General features: G+C 40.1%; 1 protein-coding gene across 3 annotated transcripts in view; it reads left to right on the top strand.

Annotated features, from left to right (window-relative positions):
* The window catches only part of LOC26535012 (IQ motif and SEC7 domain-containing protein 1), a 41,051-nt gene that overhangs the window by 8,458 nt on the left and 14,185 nt on the right, over positions 1–18,408 (top strand). Inside the window, exon 1 of one of the 3 annotated variants that reach the window (XM_039373754.2) lies at positions 5,543–6,325. The exons of 1 other annotated variant lie outside the window; for it this stretch is intronic. In XM_039373754.2, the coding sequence (XP_039229688.1) occupies positions 6,258–6,325 (68 nt within the window). In that variant the 5' untranslated portion in view covers positions 5,543–6,257. Of the gene's footprint in view, positions 1–5,542; positions 6,326–16,468; positions 16,717–18,408 lie in introns of those variants that run through there. One more of the 3 variants, XM_039373752.2, reaches the window with a different exon arrangement.

Raw genomic sequence — 18,408 nt, 5'->3', positions numbered from 1 at the left:
TATTTATTGTATTTATAAATGATTTCCTAAGTTATTCAACTAATTAAAATAAAAGGCAGGGCATGAGAGGTTCGATTCCTTGGCATCACTTGCGTATTGATTGCCGAGTTTCATTTTGCGCCTGTGACTGTTTTTAATAAGTTGCTCTCGTATTCGATTTCTGTTTTGTGTTAAACGCTTCGAGAGCTGCATTAGCGGATTGCATTACCCATTTGAGACCGTGCAACTGGCAATCATCACTGCCATCATCATCGTGTCAATACATCGATGGTCGTTATTAGCCTCCACTTTTGCCGTGGGAAGGCAAACAAATGTTCGCTCAATATATATTCATTCGCTGCCGGATTTCTCCTACACCTGAAGCCATTTATATACATATAAAAATAAATAAAAGGGGAGGGTGGGGGATCCGACAGGTGAAAATTGAGTTACCGTTAATTGCCACGGCGTCTACGACCTGCAAGTCTGGAAATATGTATAGGAGCACCCACCCCCGTAATTGCCACACTTAATTAACACCCAACCCATCGCATGACAAATTGCAGATTGTTATTTTATATTTTGAATCTTGGGAAATATCGCAGGCTCTTCCCGTCTTATTTTCGGGTGTTTTACTAACTCCAACTTGGATTTAAAAATTCGTGTTTGGCGCATTAACATGCCTACCCGACCAATTGAAAAGTAAAGCATTGGGAACTGAGGGTAACTAAGCCAGCAAGCGCCCCCACACACACTCGTGAGGCTGAATTTTCCTTCTCATGGCCGTCGAGAGCTCTAAAAATAGAGTTTAACAAACTGAAAAAATATTCCACCACATACAACGACACGCACACACTGACAGAATTACAAATTGTGGATGGCGGGGATGCAGGGGATGGTGGAGCAACTCTCTGGTCCCATTTTCACATTTCAATTTAACGAACACACACACATCGCTCTCGCCTCTCATTCTCATCTTGCATTCAGATGCATCCTCGAAAACCTCCGCCCTGCAATCTTGCGATGATGTGAGACTATGCCAAAAGGGAGCAAATCCCAGCACACTTTTTCCGCGGGCTCCCTACGTCATCGTCCTGTGCAGTCAACATCCTTATACCTTCCTCATACCCTAACCTTTGTCCTGCCGTTGGTCGCAATTCGTTTGCATCAACAATCAGGGGTGTGGACCGACGGGTTTGGTTCTTGAGAGGTTAGAACTCGCTACTTATGTAAAATGGACCGCATTAATTGGCCATCAAAAGCAGATTCTGGTGATCACGGATTTAACGATTTCATAGAACGTAGGTGAGATGATCTCTGTGATCCCACTGTGAACAGACCCACTTTCAACTGATAGAACACAATGTGAGAAGGGTAACTCCACTTTTTTTGTTACCAATTAGAAGTGTGATCCATCCTCATTACTTAAGAATATCAAAGCTAAGGCTTTGATCCTCACGCGAAGAACTTTTCTTTGAAACCCCACTGCGTAGGTATTTTGCTGCGCCACTGTGAAGAACCGCCGTTGGGGAGCAAAGGGAGTTTCCACCGACTGACTGATGAGCGAGTTCGCTGGCATGCATTCTTTGTCCTCACGGAGGATGAAGTGGGTGTCTGGAGGGGTGGCGTCCTGAATGTTGCAAGCGCCGTGGAGGATGCCAGCGCCTGCCACTTGGGCACTTCTGTAACAGCATTTCTGTTTGTTTTTGTTCAGCTTCTAAGGCTAAGCACCCGCGTTCCCTTTTCACCATGTCAAGATCTCTGGTGGGGTATGTGGAATCCGATGCTCAGTATGTCAGCCAAGCAAACTGGAATATGTATACCAGAAGGTATCTATCTATTGGATTCAATGGATTCGTCAATAACTCCTTTCAAGTATTAAGAATCATGTATCGCCAACTCTTCCTTCTTATACAAGACTAACTTCCTGCTTACGCAAGCGATAAATTGCTCTATCATGTCCGTTTCCGTGTCCTGATCCAGGGATCAACCCATAAACCCTTTGAATAGTCCCATTATATCCCCCACGATGTCGTTTCCTTTGTGAAACTTGACACCAGTGTGAATCAGGAACTGTATATGATTGCGTAAAATGCACGCCATGTAAGACTTACAGGGGAATGGAAGTATTTTCCAAAGCAAAGTAATAATGAATTTTTTGTGTCTTACTGTAAGATATGTATTTTAGCGTTGTTCGATTCTAGGTTCAAACGCGAATAAAATCCAATATTTCAACTCTAGTTAGGGTATTCCCGAATTCATTGACTCAATGTTTATTATTTTTTGCTCGCTGACTTTATGTGTTACCATGCGCCACCCCAATGATGTTATGCATCGTGTTCCCCATGATGTTTCCCTGCCCTCTCCTTTCCATCCCAACAAGTCTCATTTTCTCTCCTCCAGTTCATCTGCATGATGTGTCGTGGGTACATGGAGTGCTCTTTAGCGTTTGCTGACATTTTCTCTTCTTTTTGGATTCTTTTTCTTTTTGCAACAGAAGCAACGATATGAGGGGTATGATATGTATAGAATGATGTAGCATGTTGCACATGTTGAATATACATTCGTATATAAGTATGCAGTTGGGACGGTCACTGCTCCAATTCGTCTAAAAATGTAGCCAAGCATTTTAATAATTAGTTTTTATATATTTCGCTCTTGGCTGCGTTATGTGTGTACTTTTAACCAGAGCGTTCTGCATCTTATTTTCATGAATTTATTAGGGCCTTGTTTATAGCCTCACTAATTTGGTAAGGTGTTAAATTAAACGAATGGGAACATTTTGTACGTGTGTTTGTTCTTGATACCGATTTAAAATAATGTATTAGTTGCTTCAAATCAAAACTTGCACTTTAAAAGATAACTTTTATAGATTCCCCTATTAACCTGAGTTATTGTAATCCTATCTCATCATGATCATTGATTTATATGCTGATATATCTGACAGGAAGCTAATAAGGCTTAAAACTTGCTCCTCAACGTGCAGTTCGAATAGTAAACACACGCCTCGCTAATAACTTGTCATCTTTCTGGAACTTCATTTCGGACTAGTTCGTTCCACAAGTTCCCTAGTACATTCCCTCGACGTGATATATGTCCACCGCCTCCGACTGCTCCCAACAGCCCTGGGCGTTCTTTCAATATTATGACAGCCAAGAGGGAAAATCTTTTGTTGCCATTGCGCTTAATTCATCTCGAGCATCTCGAAGTTGGTCTTTCCTTTCGCGCAGTAGTCCCTCTTCATGTTCATCGTCATCATCTTCATCTTTTCCGCGTTTCATTTCCATTTGGAGAATGATAAAAAAAGAATGTGAAATTATTGTGGCTGCTCTTTTCTGTTTATTCTTTATAAGTTGTGGATGAAGATGAAGGGGATCATCCTCGGAACTTCAGCTTTTGTTTGTTTTCGTTGGTTTTAGGTGGGGCACTGGTCTAGTGGGTGGGGTGGGATTAAAACTTTTCCTTCTTATCTGTCGGAAAATTGTATTCTTTTTTTTTTTTTTTGATATCCTCGTTGGCAGTTGCATTTTTGATGCGATTCATTGTCAGTTGACCCAATTCGATGGGCGTGGACCCGAGGGCAAATAGCTCCCACACTAACACCCCGCCTTCTGCTCCTTTTGTGCATCGAGAATGACTTCCCCCCTTTTCACCAACATTCCCCGCAGGCCCCTCGTTGCAGCTTGGTGAAATATTCGTGTCTTGAGAAGCCATTCATAGTTTTGAACTTCTTTCCAAGTTGATTTCTGTTCACACAATAAAAGGCACGAAGTGGGATCACTGGGTGGCGGCATCACTGAGGAAAAACTTACATACTACTTTTGGTAGTAAGTTTCATTTGTAAATTATCAATAACCTTTACATTGCTTTTTAAACCAAAATCCTATTTTAGTTACCACAGCAAATATACTGTGAAATGTTAGTATCAGACAATTTTTTTCACAGTGTAACTAACAAATGCAGTTTGCAATTACCCGCTGTCGATGTTGTTGGCGCTGCTGTTGTTGATTATTAAATACTTTATTGCCCGGGCTGAATTTGAAAACTGCGCCCAAGAAATAAAGTTGAAGGCGCTGTTGATTTTGTGCAGCAGTGAAGAAATGGCGGGAAGAAGGGGTTTGTAGAAAGAGCTGGGAGAAAGAGACCTTTGTGTGGGTTAGACTGCATTAGGTTGCATGCAACGGGGCCATAGAAAGTGCCACCGAACCGCCGAACCCACTGAACCCACTGCTAGCTTCCCCACGGAGAAGGCAGCGAGACCTGAGCACGCACCAGACACGCAAAATAAATATGGACATATGGACGGGAATTTCCAGTTCCGGATGGAGAAGGGTGGTGCAGTTGGAAGCTATCACTTTTCTGGGTTTTTATGCTGCACTTCTCTAATCATGGGCACAAACCATATGGGAACTGTGTCTGCGCCTGGGATTCGAGTTCGAGTTTCATTGGTAACGATGTTGTCGGGTGACCTCGGGGTGATACTACCTATTGTCAAACAATCCAAACTATGGTAACTATGGTAATCACCTCAATTATTTGGCTCAGTACGATTACCCACTTTATAACTTAATAAGAGTTGATGAACTGGGTTAGGGAAAAGTTTCTCACAGACTATATGGCATTATTGCCATTAATACTAGCGTTTGCTTTTGAGTTCATCAAAAAGTTAAAAGAAAACCCTATTATAATATATTCTGGACTTGAAGACGCGTAGTTCTTTGTGATCACTGCTTATTACATTCTATCTTTGGTAAATATTGTTTTCAATAAATTTAAAAATAATTTTTAGAATTATTATGCAGCCTAAGTGATTCCTTTCAGACCCCAATTTTGACCAGTGCATTTTCTTAGGACTTTGGCATGGCAATGCCGTGCGCTCTCGATTTATAACTCTCTTCTTGTCGGCTCTCTCATCAGCAAAAAGGGGTTGATGTCGGTAAATTTCCGTTGTTATTGGCATTTTGCAAGGATATGCACGAAGGGGAATATTTGAGGACATCCTGGCGGTTGCATTTGCATAAAACATATTTTTCGAACTTCTTTCTGGAAGTTGCTTTGCTTTGTTTTGCTTGCTTTTTCTTTTTATTGCGATTTAAACAAAAGCCGCTAGTAAATTGCAACCCTCTCTTGACACGCGTCTCTCTCTTCTTGACTGCCCCCAATTTAATTTCTCCCTCTCTTTTATGCTCTCCGGAAATGGACTTTAATAGACGTTTTAGAATGATTTTGAATGTTCACTAAATTGCGTCATAAAACTATTTGCGAGGCGTTTTCCAACAGGCTTTTCTCAGGCTCATTAAAATGTAGCGGGTGGAGAATTCCCCACGTTGGGCGCCAATAATTTTTGGGGCTACATTTTCGCTGCATTTTCACACCACATAGTTGCATTTCGAATATTTTTGCAACCCCCTTGGAAAGGAGAGAGAAAAACAGAAGGAACAGAAAAAAAACAACCCGCAGAAGACATCTGTCTGGAAAACTCTCTACATTTTCTCTCGGCTCTCACTCTCTCGTTTTTCTCGAGCGGAGAGTAAAGGAGCCGCTTTGGCTGCCGTCGACGCCTTCAGTAATGGAAATATTTTACCCAGTTCAGTACTCCATTTCAGTCAGTTAGCCGACGTTAGTTTTTCGCAGACGCTTTTCCGCCTAGCAGTATTTATACCCAACAAAAATGTCTAAAATTACCTAATTAGTAGGGAGTATCCCGCAGACTGCTTAAACAATATAAATAACACCACTTAACAATACAAAACAAGTGCCGCAGAATTTTCGCAATTTAACAACCGCCACGCCCCCCGCCCCTTGCGTACGTGTATGTATTCGCCTGTCTGCCGCCTCTACCGCAGTCGACGTCGCTGCCACCGCTTAAAAATCCCCAAAAACGTCCCTTGAAATCATATACATATATATATTTTATATACCCATCTACACTCAACGGCGATTAAAAATATATCGCGGAAAAAAATATAAAAACGAACTTCAAAGTGAAATTCGAAATTCCTCACCCTCGACGTATTGATTTTTCGTCATCTTCATATTTATCGGTGCCAAAGTGTTTGTATACCGTCCAAAAACAAAACACACTCACACACAAGAACCTAGTTCCAAACACAAAACATATATAAAAAAAAACGATTCCGTTTCACTGAACATTCTGCCTTAAATTTATTTACCTAATACATAATTGAAGAGGAGCAACTAACTAGGGAATTAGTTAGTGGGAGCTGCTTAAGTTCCCCCAATTCGCCACCCCCAGAAAACAACAACACATCGGCAGAATGAGCAGCTACACTGCCGCCCAGTATTACAAGACCACCAATATGATTACCTCCAATGAGATTTACTGGTAAGTTGCCCTTGTCTATCGGAATTCTTTCTTTGATTTCTGTGAGTTGGCAAATTTATGAGACATATTTCGGAAGGAAATAAAAGTGAAACGCAGTAATATTACGCACTTTTGGTTAAATAATGTTGGTGCCTTATGCCTTACAAATAATATATGTACATTTGTGTCTTTCTTAGCTATTATATATATTAGCAACTTTATATAACAATAGAAATGGTAGTAGGTAAAACCAACTTTTGTATTTTCTATAAATAAACCTTTGTATCCTAAAAAAGTCGAACTTAAAAACAAATTTTTTAAGTGTATGTTATTCAAAGTTGTTACGAGGACTGGTGGGTCCTTACCAAGTTATCCTTTAATTTTTTGTCGAGTGTATTATCCTTTTTGCACTTGTAAGAGCTCTGTCTGCCCACGCTGCCCCCCTTTTCCACTCACCAGATTTTCGCTACTAAAGGGCCAGAGTTCAAGGTTCGATTAGTTTTTCCCGAGGACAATTGTGACGCAATTGCTATTTCTTACTCTCATTCTCTATATCTCTCTCTCACAGCTTTTCAAAGCTGAAAAAAGTCAATGGCATTTCGGTCCGCTCCGCAGCATCCGAGCCACGCCCCCGACACCGCCCACGCCCACTCCTCCGTCCCCCTTTTCAGTGCCATCAATAGTGCATTTTTGATGGGCTAATGCCCACACACGACGATTGCCTCACACTCGAATGGAAAAACAACAACGAGAAAGCGGTATATCCATGGCTTTTGATAACAACAAAAGGTCGAAACCGCCTTTAAACGCCCACGTCCACGCCCACACAACTCATCCAAGTTTTCCCATCGTGGGCGTACATCTCTCTCTCTTTCTCTCCCCTTCTCCCTCTCTATCGCCCACGAAACGGTTGTTAATTTGCCGCACTGAAGTATGCAAGTGATTTTCCGACTTTTGCCCTCTCGCCTCTTTGTATGAGAAATACTTTTGTTTCCCTGCACATTTTTTGAATTTTATTTTTAAGCAGTTTTTTTAAGACCTTGTTTCTGAATAACACAAATATTTTGCTCGGCGTTATGCTACTGAAATTGTTTGAAATTGCCAAAAAGTATGCAACATAGTTCGCAAACAAATGCGGCGTAGTTCCACAGTTAGCTGCATAGATGGCGCATGGTGATGGTGACAGCGGTATAAAGCAAAATATTCCGCTTTCTAAAAGTGGAAAAATAACAAACAATTTGCGAATAACAACGGCAAGCTGAAATAACACATAACAGGGAAACTAAATCGCCGTTTCGTTTTGAAACAAACATAACAACTGTAGAAACTGCATGTTGCAGCAGTTACTACAGCATTTTGAGTATTAAATATTAAGACAAAGAAGATATTAAGACATAATTACAAATTGATATTTAATTATTACAAAATATATTCAATTAGAACATCACGTAAAGCCACGCACAGCAAAAGTGAACAAATGAAAACATAAACCCAAAATTCCTCAAGCTCAACCAACTTTCCAGAAAATCTCAAAAATTTCTATTTATGTGGCGTGGTCTGTGCAGCACACGAACCTTGAACTCTGGCATTTTTCGTGCACAAAATACATACGGTATATATAATGTTGTTTTGCACGGCCTGAAGTGGCCAGCAGTGGGTGGTTGGTGTTATGTAGATGGTGGATGGTACGATATAACATCAGAACTCCCACGACGAAGGCACGCTCATGGAAATTCCAGCGATAAACACGTGATTATATGTACATAACCGTCAATGGCTCTGTGCGGCACAGACAACATTATCTAATCCAATGATAGTGCCCTCGAAAGAATAACATTTGTAGTTAGTGACCAACTGCCTTTACAATATCCGGGTTAGTTCAGTTATCGACCAGATAAGCACAGGTGTTACAGCTCGGTTCAGAGAAGAAGAAAATGTTGTTTAATGTAATAGAACTGAGTTCAACGGTTTAGTATAGAAAAATAAAAATATGAGTAGACATTAAATTAAAAAAAAATGTAGCTTTCGTGGTTATACGATTTATTTATTTTAGAGATTCTTTATAGCATGACTTTTAAGGTTTTTTCCACTTCCTATTGCATGATTATATTTTTAGATATGGCTTATTATCTTGAATAACAATTAAATAGCGCAATCAAGGCTAATTAATCGTGGGTGCGCTTTACAAAACATATTTAATAAACGATAATTGTTAATATATATCCAGACAATGCATGGTTCAAAATAAACCAACATCGGAAGCTTGCATAATTTTTTGTTTGCGATCAATATTCGAATCTCGACTTTTAAAACTTTGCATATGTGTACCTATTTGGGTGAACATATGTACATAAGTGTATATATGTACATATATGTACATATATGTACATATGCATAGAGATATGCAAATTAAGATCTGATTGATCTGATCTTAAGATTGAGATCTGAATTTATAACAAACAAATTTTAAACGGATTTCTGGTAGTTTTAGGGCCTACGGCTTAAACCAACTTTACTAGCAGTTTCCCTACTGTGAAAAATATAAACTAAGGCGGGGCTCACTAATCAAATTGCAGCAGAGGAAATGTATGCAACTGAGACACCCAGTCTCCCTTTTTGAATTGAAGATATATCCGAATGGGTAACAATGAAAAAGTTCAATTAAAAATAATTGCATTTCTCCCTTTTGATTTTGTTTTGGGTTTCCTTGTGAATAACACGCGGTTATTTAATACGAGTCTCGGTATTATTCCGATTACTAGATAGCATCTACTGTTTGACAACTGTTTCCCCTCCATGCGATGGGAAGTGTTTTTGTATATTATTTCTTCTCTTTATATCGCTTTCCTCCGGGCTCCACCTGGATCATTATTCTCAAATCTCTTACCCCCGTGCCCCTCATTATAAATACTACTGTGGCTTGCAGCAGACTTTTCCAGTAGTTGAAAGTCGTGGGATTATTTAACGACTTTCTCACTTTTACTTCTTTACCTCCATTGTTGGATTGTCGCTGAGCTGTGCTCTGGCTGCCCTATTCCGTAAGGTGATTACTCCGAACAGTGATTACCTAGACCACGTGACCCACACCACTGACGTTTCCACTTTTTCCGACGTTCATTGGACGACTCAGTTTGCTTTGGTCCAGCGCTAATTGAATGCCAGACTTTGGTGGATTGATAAACGAAAAAGAAACGTGCACGTTTAAAGCAACCTGATATTTAAGGTACACGGTAAAGGGGTTTAGTAATTCTTTTGGTTTTATCAAGAAGTATTCTCCAGAAGATTAACTTTAATATAATTGATGGTTATCTGGTTAAATAATGAGAAGAAACTATTAGAACAGTAGGTGTGCAACTTTGAATCGAAATTTTAGCCATGCTAACACAGGCTTGAAGGCAATCTGCATTTTTCTGTATGTAGATGAGAAACCAAATCGATTACTTCCCGTTTTCAACTGGATCCCCAGGTAGTGCAACCCCCCTTCTCCCTCTTCTCCATCACTACTTTATAGGCTTCTGGGTTTGTAGGCCTAATGCAAAAAAGTAAATAAATTCAGATGAGGTGTTCCGAAATCAAAAAACCCGGTGAGCATCGCCGCATGAAAGCATCTAAATTAAAAGGCGAAACCAGTTGGGGAAGTTGACGTCATGCATGTGGGCGGCAGAGGGGGAGGGGCCATTACTGGGCCAGAGGAAGGAGAGGGGGCGGGCGGAAAGTTGCCGGTTGCCGGTTGGCACACACCAAGCAACTAGCCAAGTTAACCAGTTCTTGCAGCAGTTGCTGTTTCTGATTCCATCGCCGTCGTCCTAGTTATGTATGAGCCAAATTTCTTGGAGCCGGCTCTTTCAGTCGGTTGCTACTCGCTTCTTGAATGCCTACCAATCGGCCCGCACCCGCCACGCCCCTTTTCCAGTCGGGCACCCCCATTTTATCAGAGAGTACGTGCACAATAAGATACAAATTTTCAGTTCAGGATTTTAGTTGAACATTCATGGGCTTTAAGATAAAAATATTGTAATATCTTAATGTAAATTATCTATATAATTTTCTCTGTCATATATTTATTAAATTATTTTTAAAATTTAGATAACCTTTAAAAAATCAAATTTCAGTAATATTCAGCAAATAATTAGATTCCCGTGTGGCGTTCATAAGTCAGCAGTGTTTCTTTCTGTGTAAGCTGAGCCAAGAATCAAATGCTTAGATTTCCCTTGTTGTTTCGTTTTGTTGTTTGCTGCTGTTGCCCAATTCAAGCAGAAATTTCAGACTTGCTCGCAGACGCATTGTTGTTTCCAGTTGGCTCTGTAATTTGCATTGAATTGAAACTGACGAAATGCAGCCTGGCAATGCAATTTCAATAGAATTAATCAGGCCTCTTATTTGACTTACCCTGGAAAGGGTTTTAAAAAGGCAGTAGCTACCTGATGAAGTCCAGCGATCGGTGGAAAGCCATTGACCCATGGATCGGAAATCCAATGTGTACATAATTACTTGTTATACATGTGAGAAATAAGATCTTCGGCTGAGGTATTGAGTGAAAAGAAAACAACATATCTGGCGATCGATTTCGTAATTATAGAAAAGGTTTACAAGAGAACGGGTTTGTGTGTTTAAATATTCTTGAGCAATATGGTCGAGTAATTGTTTTATTAAAAATATATCCTGTATAATATGCAAATTCAATGGAAGCAACAGACTAAAATTGAATAATTACAATCGAGCACTTCCAAGAATTATGAAACTCGGGTTCTACCGAATTACCCAACAGCAGTCTATTCACTATTTTAAAACTCTTTCAAGTTCATTAGCTTCTGTTCAAAAAGGCAACGAGCAATCAAATCAAGTGGAATACCACGAAGTCAGAAGAAAGGCAGCCAAACATTCACCAACCATCCAGAAATAGTAAATGAACAAATGAAATTCGCATAATGATGACCATTTGTGTGGATTATGTAAAGCTCTCGAGATTTGTCTTCTCCAAGCGATTTCAGGCACAAACAAGATGAGCCAACAGAAGGGCGGGATATGAAGATTCGAGAAGAGTGCGAGAAAACAAATGAAAATTCGGAAATTCAATTGGCATATAGGCGGACGAAAAGTAATAATAATAAGCTGCTTATCGCTTGTAAACATGAATTTTCCGAAGAAAAATTCAAAATGAAAATCAATGAAAAGCCGCGAGAGTGGTAATAGTAAACAGACTCCTACACCGAGGAAAATGCGCAGTGCGGCAGAAAATATAATATAAATTTAAAGAAGAAAGTATTTTTCGAAGCCTAGTCATCGTATTACGATGTAATCGAATTAATTGTGTTTTACTAGTAGTTACTACTGATAATCATAGATGAGTACAGTCACATTATTTATTATTTGGTTATATTATTTTCTCTCAGCTGATGTTGCAGTTGCAGTGAGGGCGGTTTTTTTCAGTGGGCGTGAGGTACGTGATTTAGAGCCTAACGAGCCGAGCAGCGCAGAACCCTTGTGGGCGAACTTTCCCAATGTGCCACTTGAGCAGCGAGCGATTCACAACCGCCGCTCGTTGATTGATGAAGGCGCCAGTGGCGGTGTGGAAGCAGCTCCACAAAATTAAAGAAAAACTCAACCACTGGGCTGCCCATCGAGAGGGGGAACAACAGGGGGTGGTGGTGCAAAAGGTGGAAAGGGGAATTGTTGGTTTGTTTTTTGTTGCCTCCATTCATGGCCAGCACCACAACAAGTGACGCGCGGTGGGCAAGGCGAAGTGCAAGTGAAAGTGAAGTCGCGGCCATTCCGATTCCGATTCCGATGCCAATGAGTGTGAGTACTCGGCTTCATGAAACCACAAAAATTTCCCACTAACATAATTTTGTATCTTTTGTACCCCCCTTCTGCCACAGCTGTTGCTCTTTCATGTTTTTCTTTCAACATTTTCATTTGTATCCCATCATCCGTCACTGGCTCATCTTCGTGCGCTATACTTTTGAATTAATTGAATGAAAAGACAAAAAATAAATTTGGTAAAATCCGGACATCGAAGCTTTGTATACTCTTGTAGATCGATTTTGAAAGGTGTGATGTGATTTCAATTAAATGATTTGGTGATAACTGGAAACATATAGATAAATCGTGTTATTACAAAATCTTGAAAACAAATTTCTTTATGAAAAAAAAGTTTTCATAAAAACTATGTTATATTTACCGGTAGCTTCATTTGAGAAAGCCGGAAACAGTATGAAGTACTAACCATACCGAAAAAAGAAAGATATATTTGCTCAGATATTACGATTTCTTGGAATCGATTTACAGCATCTGTGAAAGTAAATCCAGGAGTAATAGGCCTACTCTAAGTACCCCTTGCAGTGTATGGAGAAACTTCCTAATGACAGGGGCGAGGGAATCTCGATTGTGATGTGACGTGATCGTGATCGTGATCCGATCCCTTTCCCGATATCGGCCCTGTCAGGCTTCATTAGCTGCGCTCCAGAGACTCCGGCGCATTGTCTCGCATTTTGTCTCCCAGCCAGACCTGCGTTCACTTTCTAATGAGCCCGAAATGCCGGCGATTCGGTGGCAGTGGTTGTACAGTATAGTATAGGCAGTAGTAAGCCGTGTAGCCATGACCGAATGAGCAATTCAATGGCCCCGCCAGCGGCAAGTTGAAGGTAGGAATCGGTTGGCTATATACTACTATACTATACTATACTGGGGATCGTAGCGGGGACCTAAGCTCTCGCAATCGTTTTGCTGGCTTTTCTGTTTTGGGGCGGACTGAAGGTCTCTTGGTTGGTTTGGCTGGGTTGCTGTGAATATTGTTTAGGTTTCTCCTTCCCATCTGCCCGCCCTTCGTCTGTTTACAAATTGGGTTCAAAATGCCTAAGGTCAGGCGAGCAGCGCACACAACGTGTGGGAATTGGGGGTTTTGGTGGGGGCCAAACGAGGTAATCGCATAGTTAGTAACTACACACGACAAAGCTTTCGCGATGGCTTACTAGGGAAATATAAAATGCGTTTCATATGTGAGATACTCGGGGCAGTGGGGAGATTTAAAGATTGCTAGGGATCTGAACGTGGAGATCGTTAAAGTGATATTGGAATTAAAAAGCAGCAGCATCCCATGGAAACTATTCTGGGAAACGTTATTTAATATTTATGAAAATGTTGATTTTCATGTAATTATTCAAGAAAACGTTGCCCTAAAGGTTAATTGTCAACAATAGCTGTTAAGACTCCGAGCACAAATAAAACCCACTAATATCAACTGTTTCGCGGGGAAAATAAATTACTTGCAAATTAAAGATTTCCTCTCCCCGTTCTGGTCGCACCTGCGACTCCTGCTGATGGCTTGGATTAGTTGAAATACCTGAGGCGACCCTCGCAGGGCCTGGTTGTGTTTGCTTCTTTGGGGCTGTCATCATCGTTGACGGCTGTTTATTGTTTCATAACAGCAGAGACTCGGCCCAGACGAGTATGGCAAATGGGTTTGTGTACCTTGTACCTAATGCGTTAATATCAGCCCGCTTTTGGAGCAAGGGACCGGGGGCGGGGGCTTCGCAGGGAACAACTGTGGCAAAAGTTTTGGTTTTATGTGTGCATATGTTTACGACTTACGAGTTTTAACGATGCCGCAGCTATGACAGCGTCCGCAGTACAGAGAGATAAAATCGAGGTCACTTTTGTTTTGATACGATCAGATTTCAAATGGATTTCGAATTATTGGCTCCCCTTGTTTAAAAATGGTGCAACACTCCATTGTAGTAATGCTTTGCTTTAAAACTATAAAAATTGGGAGCACTGTGGTAGCGATAAATAAGAACACCATCCCATCCTGCGGTTTTAAAATACGTATTTTAAAAAAAGAGGCTGGACGCAGTTAACACCTTTAAAGCTAGCTTTAAAAGTTATGCATTGTAAGCGAAACATATTTAGACCAAGTTATTAACATTAGTTACTTGGGAATATTTATCCATCATGTTTAGTAGATTTATTCAATAGTTATGGACTCGGACTTGTTGGTTGACTTTTGGGATCTAGTCGTGGTCATTAAAAGCATATGATAATTGTTTTCTGTGCAGCAGCAGGTTTCAATGAAAAGTCAAAACAGGCCGCAGGTCCGGATATAAATGGTTTGTTGTCTGAAATACACATACAGATACTCCGATACTCGGATACTTGGACTCAGCCATACAGTCATCGGGCTTAACGCTTGGCTCAGTCGCTGAGCGGGTCGGAGTGAAGCCAGTGAGGCATTACGCTGCCCATTTTGTTAGCGGGCCGCCGCAAGCGACTAACTACCAACTAGCAAGTTTCAGGGACCAACTGCCAAGAGAACTACCAGGCCGCAGTGCCGCACACTTGCGCACATGCCTCTCCATATGGCACATATGGACGTCAGCAGTGAAAAACAATAAGAAAACACAGCCAGTAAAGCGCCCCCGCTCGCCCTTCGGCGCTCGTTTAGTGCGGTTCGCTCGGTTCGTGAGTCACCTGAGCGTAACGTAAGCCCAGCTTATTGTTCGTCCGACTACGCGCAGCCACAATCGATATACCCTCTACTAGGGGTATTGTCGATCGGTGATCGCTTTTGTATAACATTCTGGGGTGGTATTTCGGCGGCAATTAGCTGTGGTGTTTTCGTTTTTCCAAACTATCTATTCAAAATCCTAACTACCAGTTTACGCAGTTTTTGCAAATGGTCTTCATTTTTGGTGTCTTAAAAATAATCATTATATTTATACATATTTATTCCATTTAGCGATGTATGTTTTATTAAATCCAACGTGATCCCTATAGAAACATAAATTTAATAGTTGTCTCAAGATGAGATCTTAACAGCTAAAATGTAATGTATAAATATCGGCTTACAGGGTACTAAATCTTCGACCTTCCAACCCAAAGACCATCTTTCATGTTTTGTTTTTGCCACAGCACACGCTTTTAATGCAGGGTCTGCCTGTCCCTCTCCCTCCTCCACTCGCTCTCTCATTTTCTCGCTCTGCTCTCCTGCAAGTTGCAGCAGCTGTTTTTTCCATTCTCCGTGAGCCGAGCTTTGCTCTCTGCGTATCTTAGTATTTTGTTTTTTCAATTTTGAGTTTAGCTTGCGATTGTGATTGGATGTGTGTGTGAGATTTGGTCGTTTGCATATAAATTTACACCTCTTTACGACTGTTTTTCGATTTATGTGTGTGCGTATTTCGGATCTGTTTTGCAATTACCCAATTTGACAATGGAGTCAAGTGGGAAAAACACTGTTTGCTCGAGCCCCAGCGTTGGAAACTTTTTCAAAACGCTTTAGATCCGAGTCGAACTCATTTTCGTTCGCTTAAATATGCAAATATCGTGGATAATTGAGCGGCTTACTTTCTAGTAGCTGCTGCACTTCAACGGTGGGTTATATGGCGGGTTATATAATGACAATTAGACCCACTGTGACAGCACACGTCAACGCTTATGAAAATGTGAGAGCTAACTGCAGGTAAGTGCACAGGTGTGTGCGGGGCCGAAACTTATATAGAGGTAACTAGTAAATGTAAAAGTATATACATTGTTTCGCTAGTTCTGTACCTTTTTCATAAGTGAGTTGTTTTTAAAACTGAGAACTATACTTGTAATCGCTAAAAAAGACAAAAAGTAGATTTCATGTTAAAATTTATGTGTAAAATGATATTTTAGGCATTGTTTTTTTTTTGTTTAGTTGAAATAAATTATAAATAATTTTCAATAAAATTAACTTTCTAAATGTTATCGATAATCAATCTTTTTTTTAATAAATCAGTTTTAAAAATTGTTTCTGAACAGGCATTTTATTTTTGTTACTAGTAGATAATAACAGCTTTAAATTTCTTTGTAATAACAGTAGAAGACATTTTATTAAACTAGTGGTCAAGGGAACAAGTTTTCTGTATGCATGTTATTTTAAAATTTTGATCTTTGAAATCAGATCAAGTGGAAAATAACAGCTTAGTACCCCGAGTATTCAAAATAACAACAATATTAGCCAGTGTTTTAAGTGGCCCACAAACTTGGCCAATAGGCAATAACAAATACAAATGCAAACTCAGCAGCGGTAGCAGCAACAAGCTCTCTTTCCACGCATACACCTCCATTTTCCACCCCACTCTCTTTCTCTTTCTTATCTCTCTGAACTCGAGGCTCTCGCCGCAGTTTTGTTTGTGGCTCAGTTTCATTCAAAGCTTCGAGGAGGCAGCATTCACGTCGCTTGCTCGCTCATTTTGTTGTTTTCCGTTTGATTACACCTTTCTCAGTCGCCGTTGGCAGCGCTGCCCGCTTCGCAGTCGCCGATCGTGTGTGTTTCAATATATACCAAATATATTGTTTAATTAACGCAGTGTGGCAAGCGAATATACGAATACGAAAAAATAAATATTTGAAATAGTATTTTCAATAAATTGAATGAAAATTTAAATTTGAGTGTGAGTGCTAATCGAGAAGAAATCGACACAAAACCCAAATTTCCCAACACGCATCACCACTATTTGTTGCTATTTGTTTATTAATTTGACATCGCTGTCACCGTGACATGCCACAAAAATAAATCAAACAAAAACACAATAAAACAAAACGGAAACAAGCCACAATTTTTTGATGTAAAAAAATATATATAATTAAAGAGAAAACCGCCTTTCTCCAAGCGTCTAGTGTATCACAAAAACAATAGTGCCGCCACAAGCAAAAAAAATACAAATAAAATAAAAAACAGTAGCGGGTGCAAGGGGGAGAAAGAGGGGTTTAGAGAGCGGGATCGCTGGAAAGAGCGGAATCCACGGCCACTGCCCCGTTACGTTTCGGCAAACACACAAAAACAAAAACTGAAAAATCCGAAAAAAACACCTCATAAATCGCGTGTGTTTTTTGTATTTTCATGTGTGGATCCAACTGGAAATTTCTATTATTCTGTAATTGAATTCGAGCACTTGCTTCGGCAAGATTTATTTTCAAAGTCGAAAAAAGCAGGCATTCCTGGAAAAATCCGCCCACGCTGACCGTCAAAATCGCTGAATCACTGATTTTGCATAAAGACAGCTGTAAAGCGGTTCACCTTTTGAATCATCCTTTGTTGGCACTTAAAATGCAACACTTGTAAGCACTTCAAGTGATTTAAATGGTTCATAAAGATAATTTAAAAGCACTTAGAACTTCTTATTGTGTCTCACATCTCATTTGTTTAAGAACAATGAAAATGTTGTTTAGAGGAGCACGAAAGTCTTCTACGAAGTATAAGCTTAGTTTTCAACTAAAAGTGTAAGGCAAATCCTAATTTTGAAGAAATATAAAAAAATAATTCAATTGAAACACTCTTTTCTGAAAGTATCTCACGAACTGAATAATATATATCTATTCCTATTGGAAAACAACATTTAGTTGAAGAGTATCAAACGTTTTTCACTCGTTTCGAACGGTGTTTGGTACTTTATTTTCGCGATCAGCTGATTCAGTGAGGTAAACATTGCTTGGAAAGCCAAAAGCCTTTGATCCGATTCAATAAATGTTGAATCAGTCTTTGAACTCTCTCTTTCTTTGCTCACTCTCTTATCCCGTTACCAAAAAAAAGTGTGATGCATTTTTGATTTTGAATCACTTTGCTTTTGGTTTAAAGCTTTTTGTGTGACGTTTGCTCTTTCGGCTGCAGTTGTTGCCTCTTTGTGTTGCCTTTCAGCCAGGCTTGTATAATCGCTTGCCACCCAATTACGCTGCGTCGCCGCATTCAATGTTTGTTGCACATTGTGTTTCCACTTCCTCTTCCGTTCGGAGAGAAAACGGAGACACTGAGAGGGAGAGACAGAGAGCGACTGGTGCCGGAGAAAGAGAGGGAGTATATTCGTGCTTTTTGTTACGTGCGCCGTTACTAATGACACGAATGTGAATAAAAGCATTGAGCACGGGCTGTCCCTCTTCCTCTTCTTCCGCAAACGCCCCCCCAACCCGCCCATCCCTAAAACACTGAGAAAAATTATAATGATTACATGGTAGTATCACCTAATTGCATTTTAAAGTTTAAATAAAAATTGATTTCTTAAGCACTCAAGATTTGAATATATTGTATGTATTTATTATTTAATGAATTCGAGAATATAATATTTTTTCCGCTGCATAAAACTCTCCAG

The sequence above is a fragment of the Drosophila yakuba genome, chromosome 3L (genome assembly GCF_016746365.2).
Source record: "Drosophila yakuba strain Tai18E2 chromosome 3L, Prin_Dyak_Tai18E2_2.1, whole genome shotgun sequence".
Classification (NCBI taxonomy): domain Eukaryota; kingdom Metazoa; phylum Arthropoda; class Insecta; order Diptera; family Drosophilidae; genus Drosophila; species Drosophila yakuba.
The sequence above is the reverse complement of the archived record's forward strand: the minus strand, read 5'-3'. Positions and strand labels throughout refer to the sequence as shown.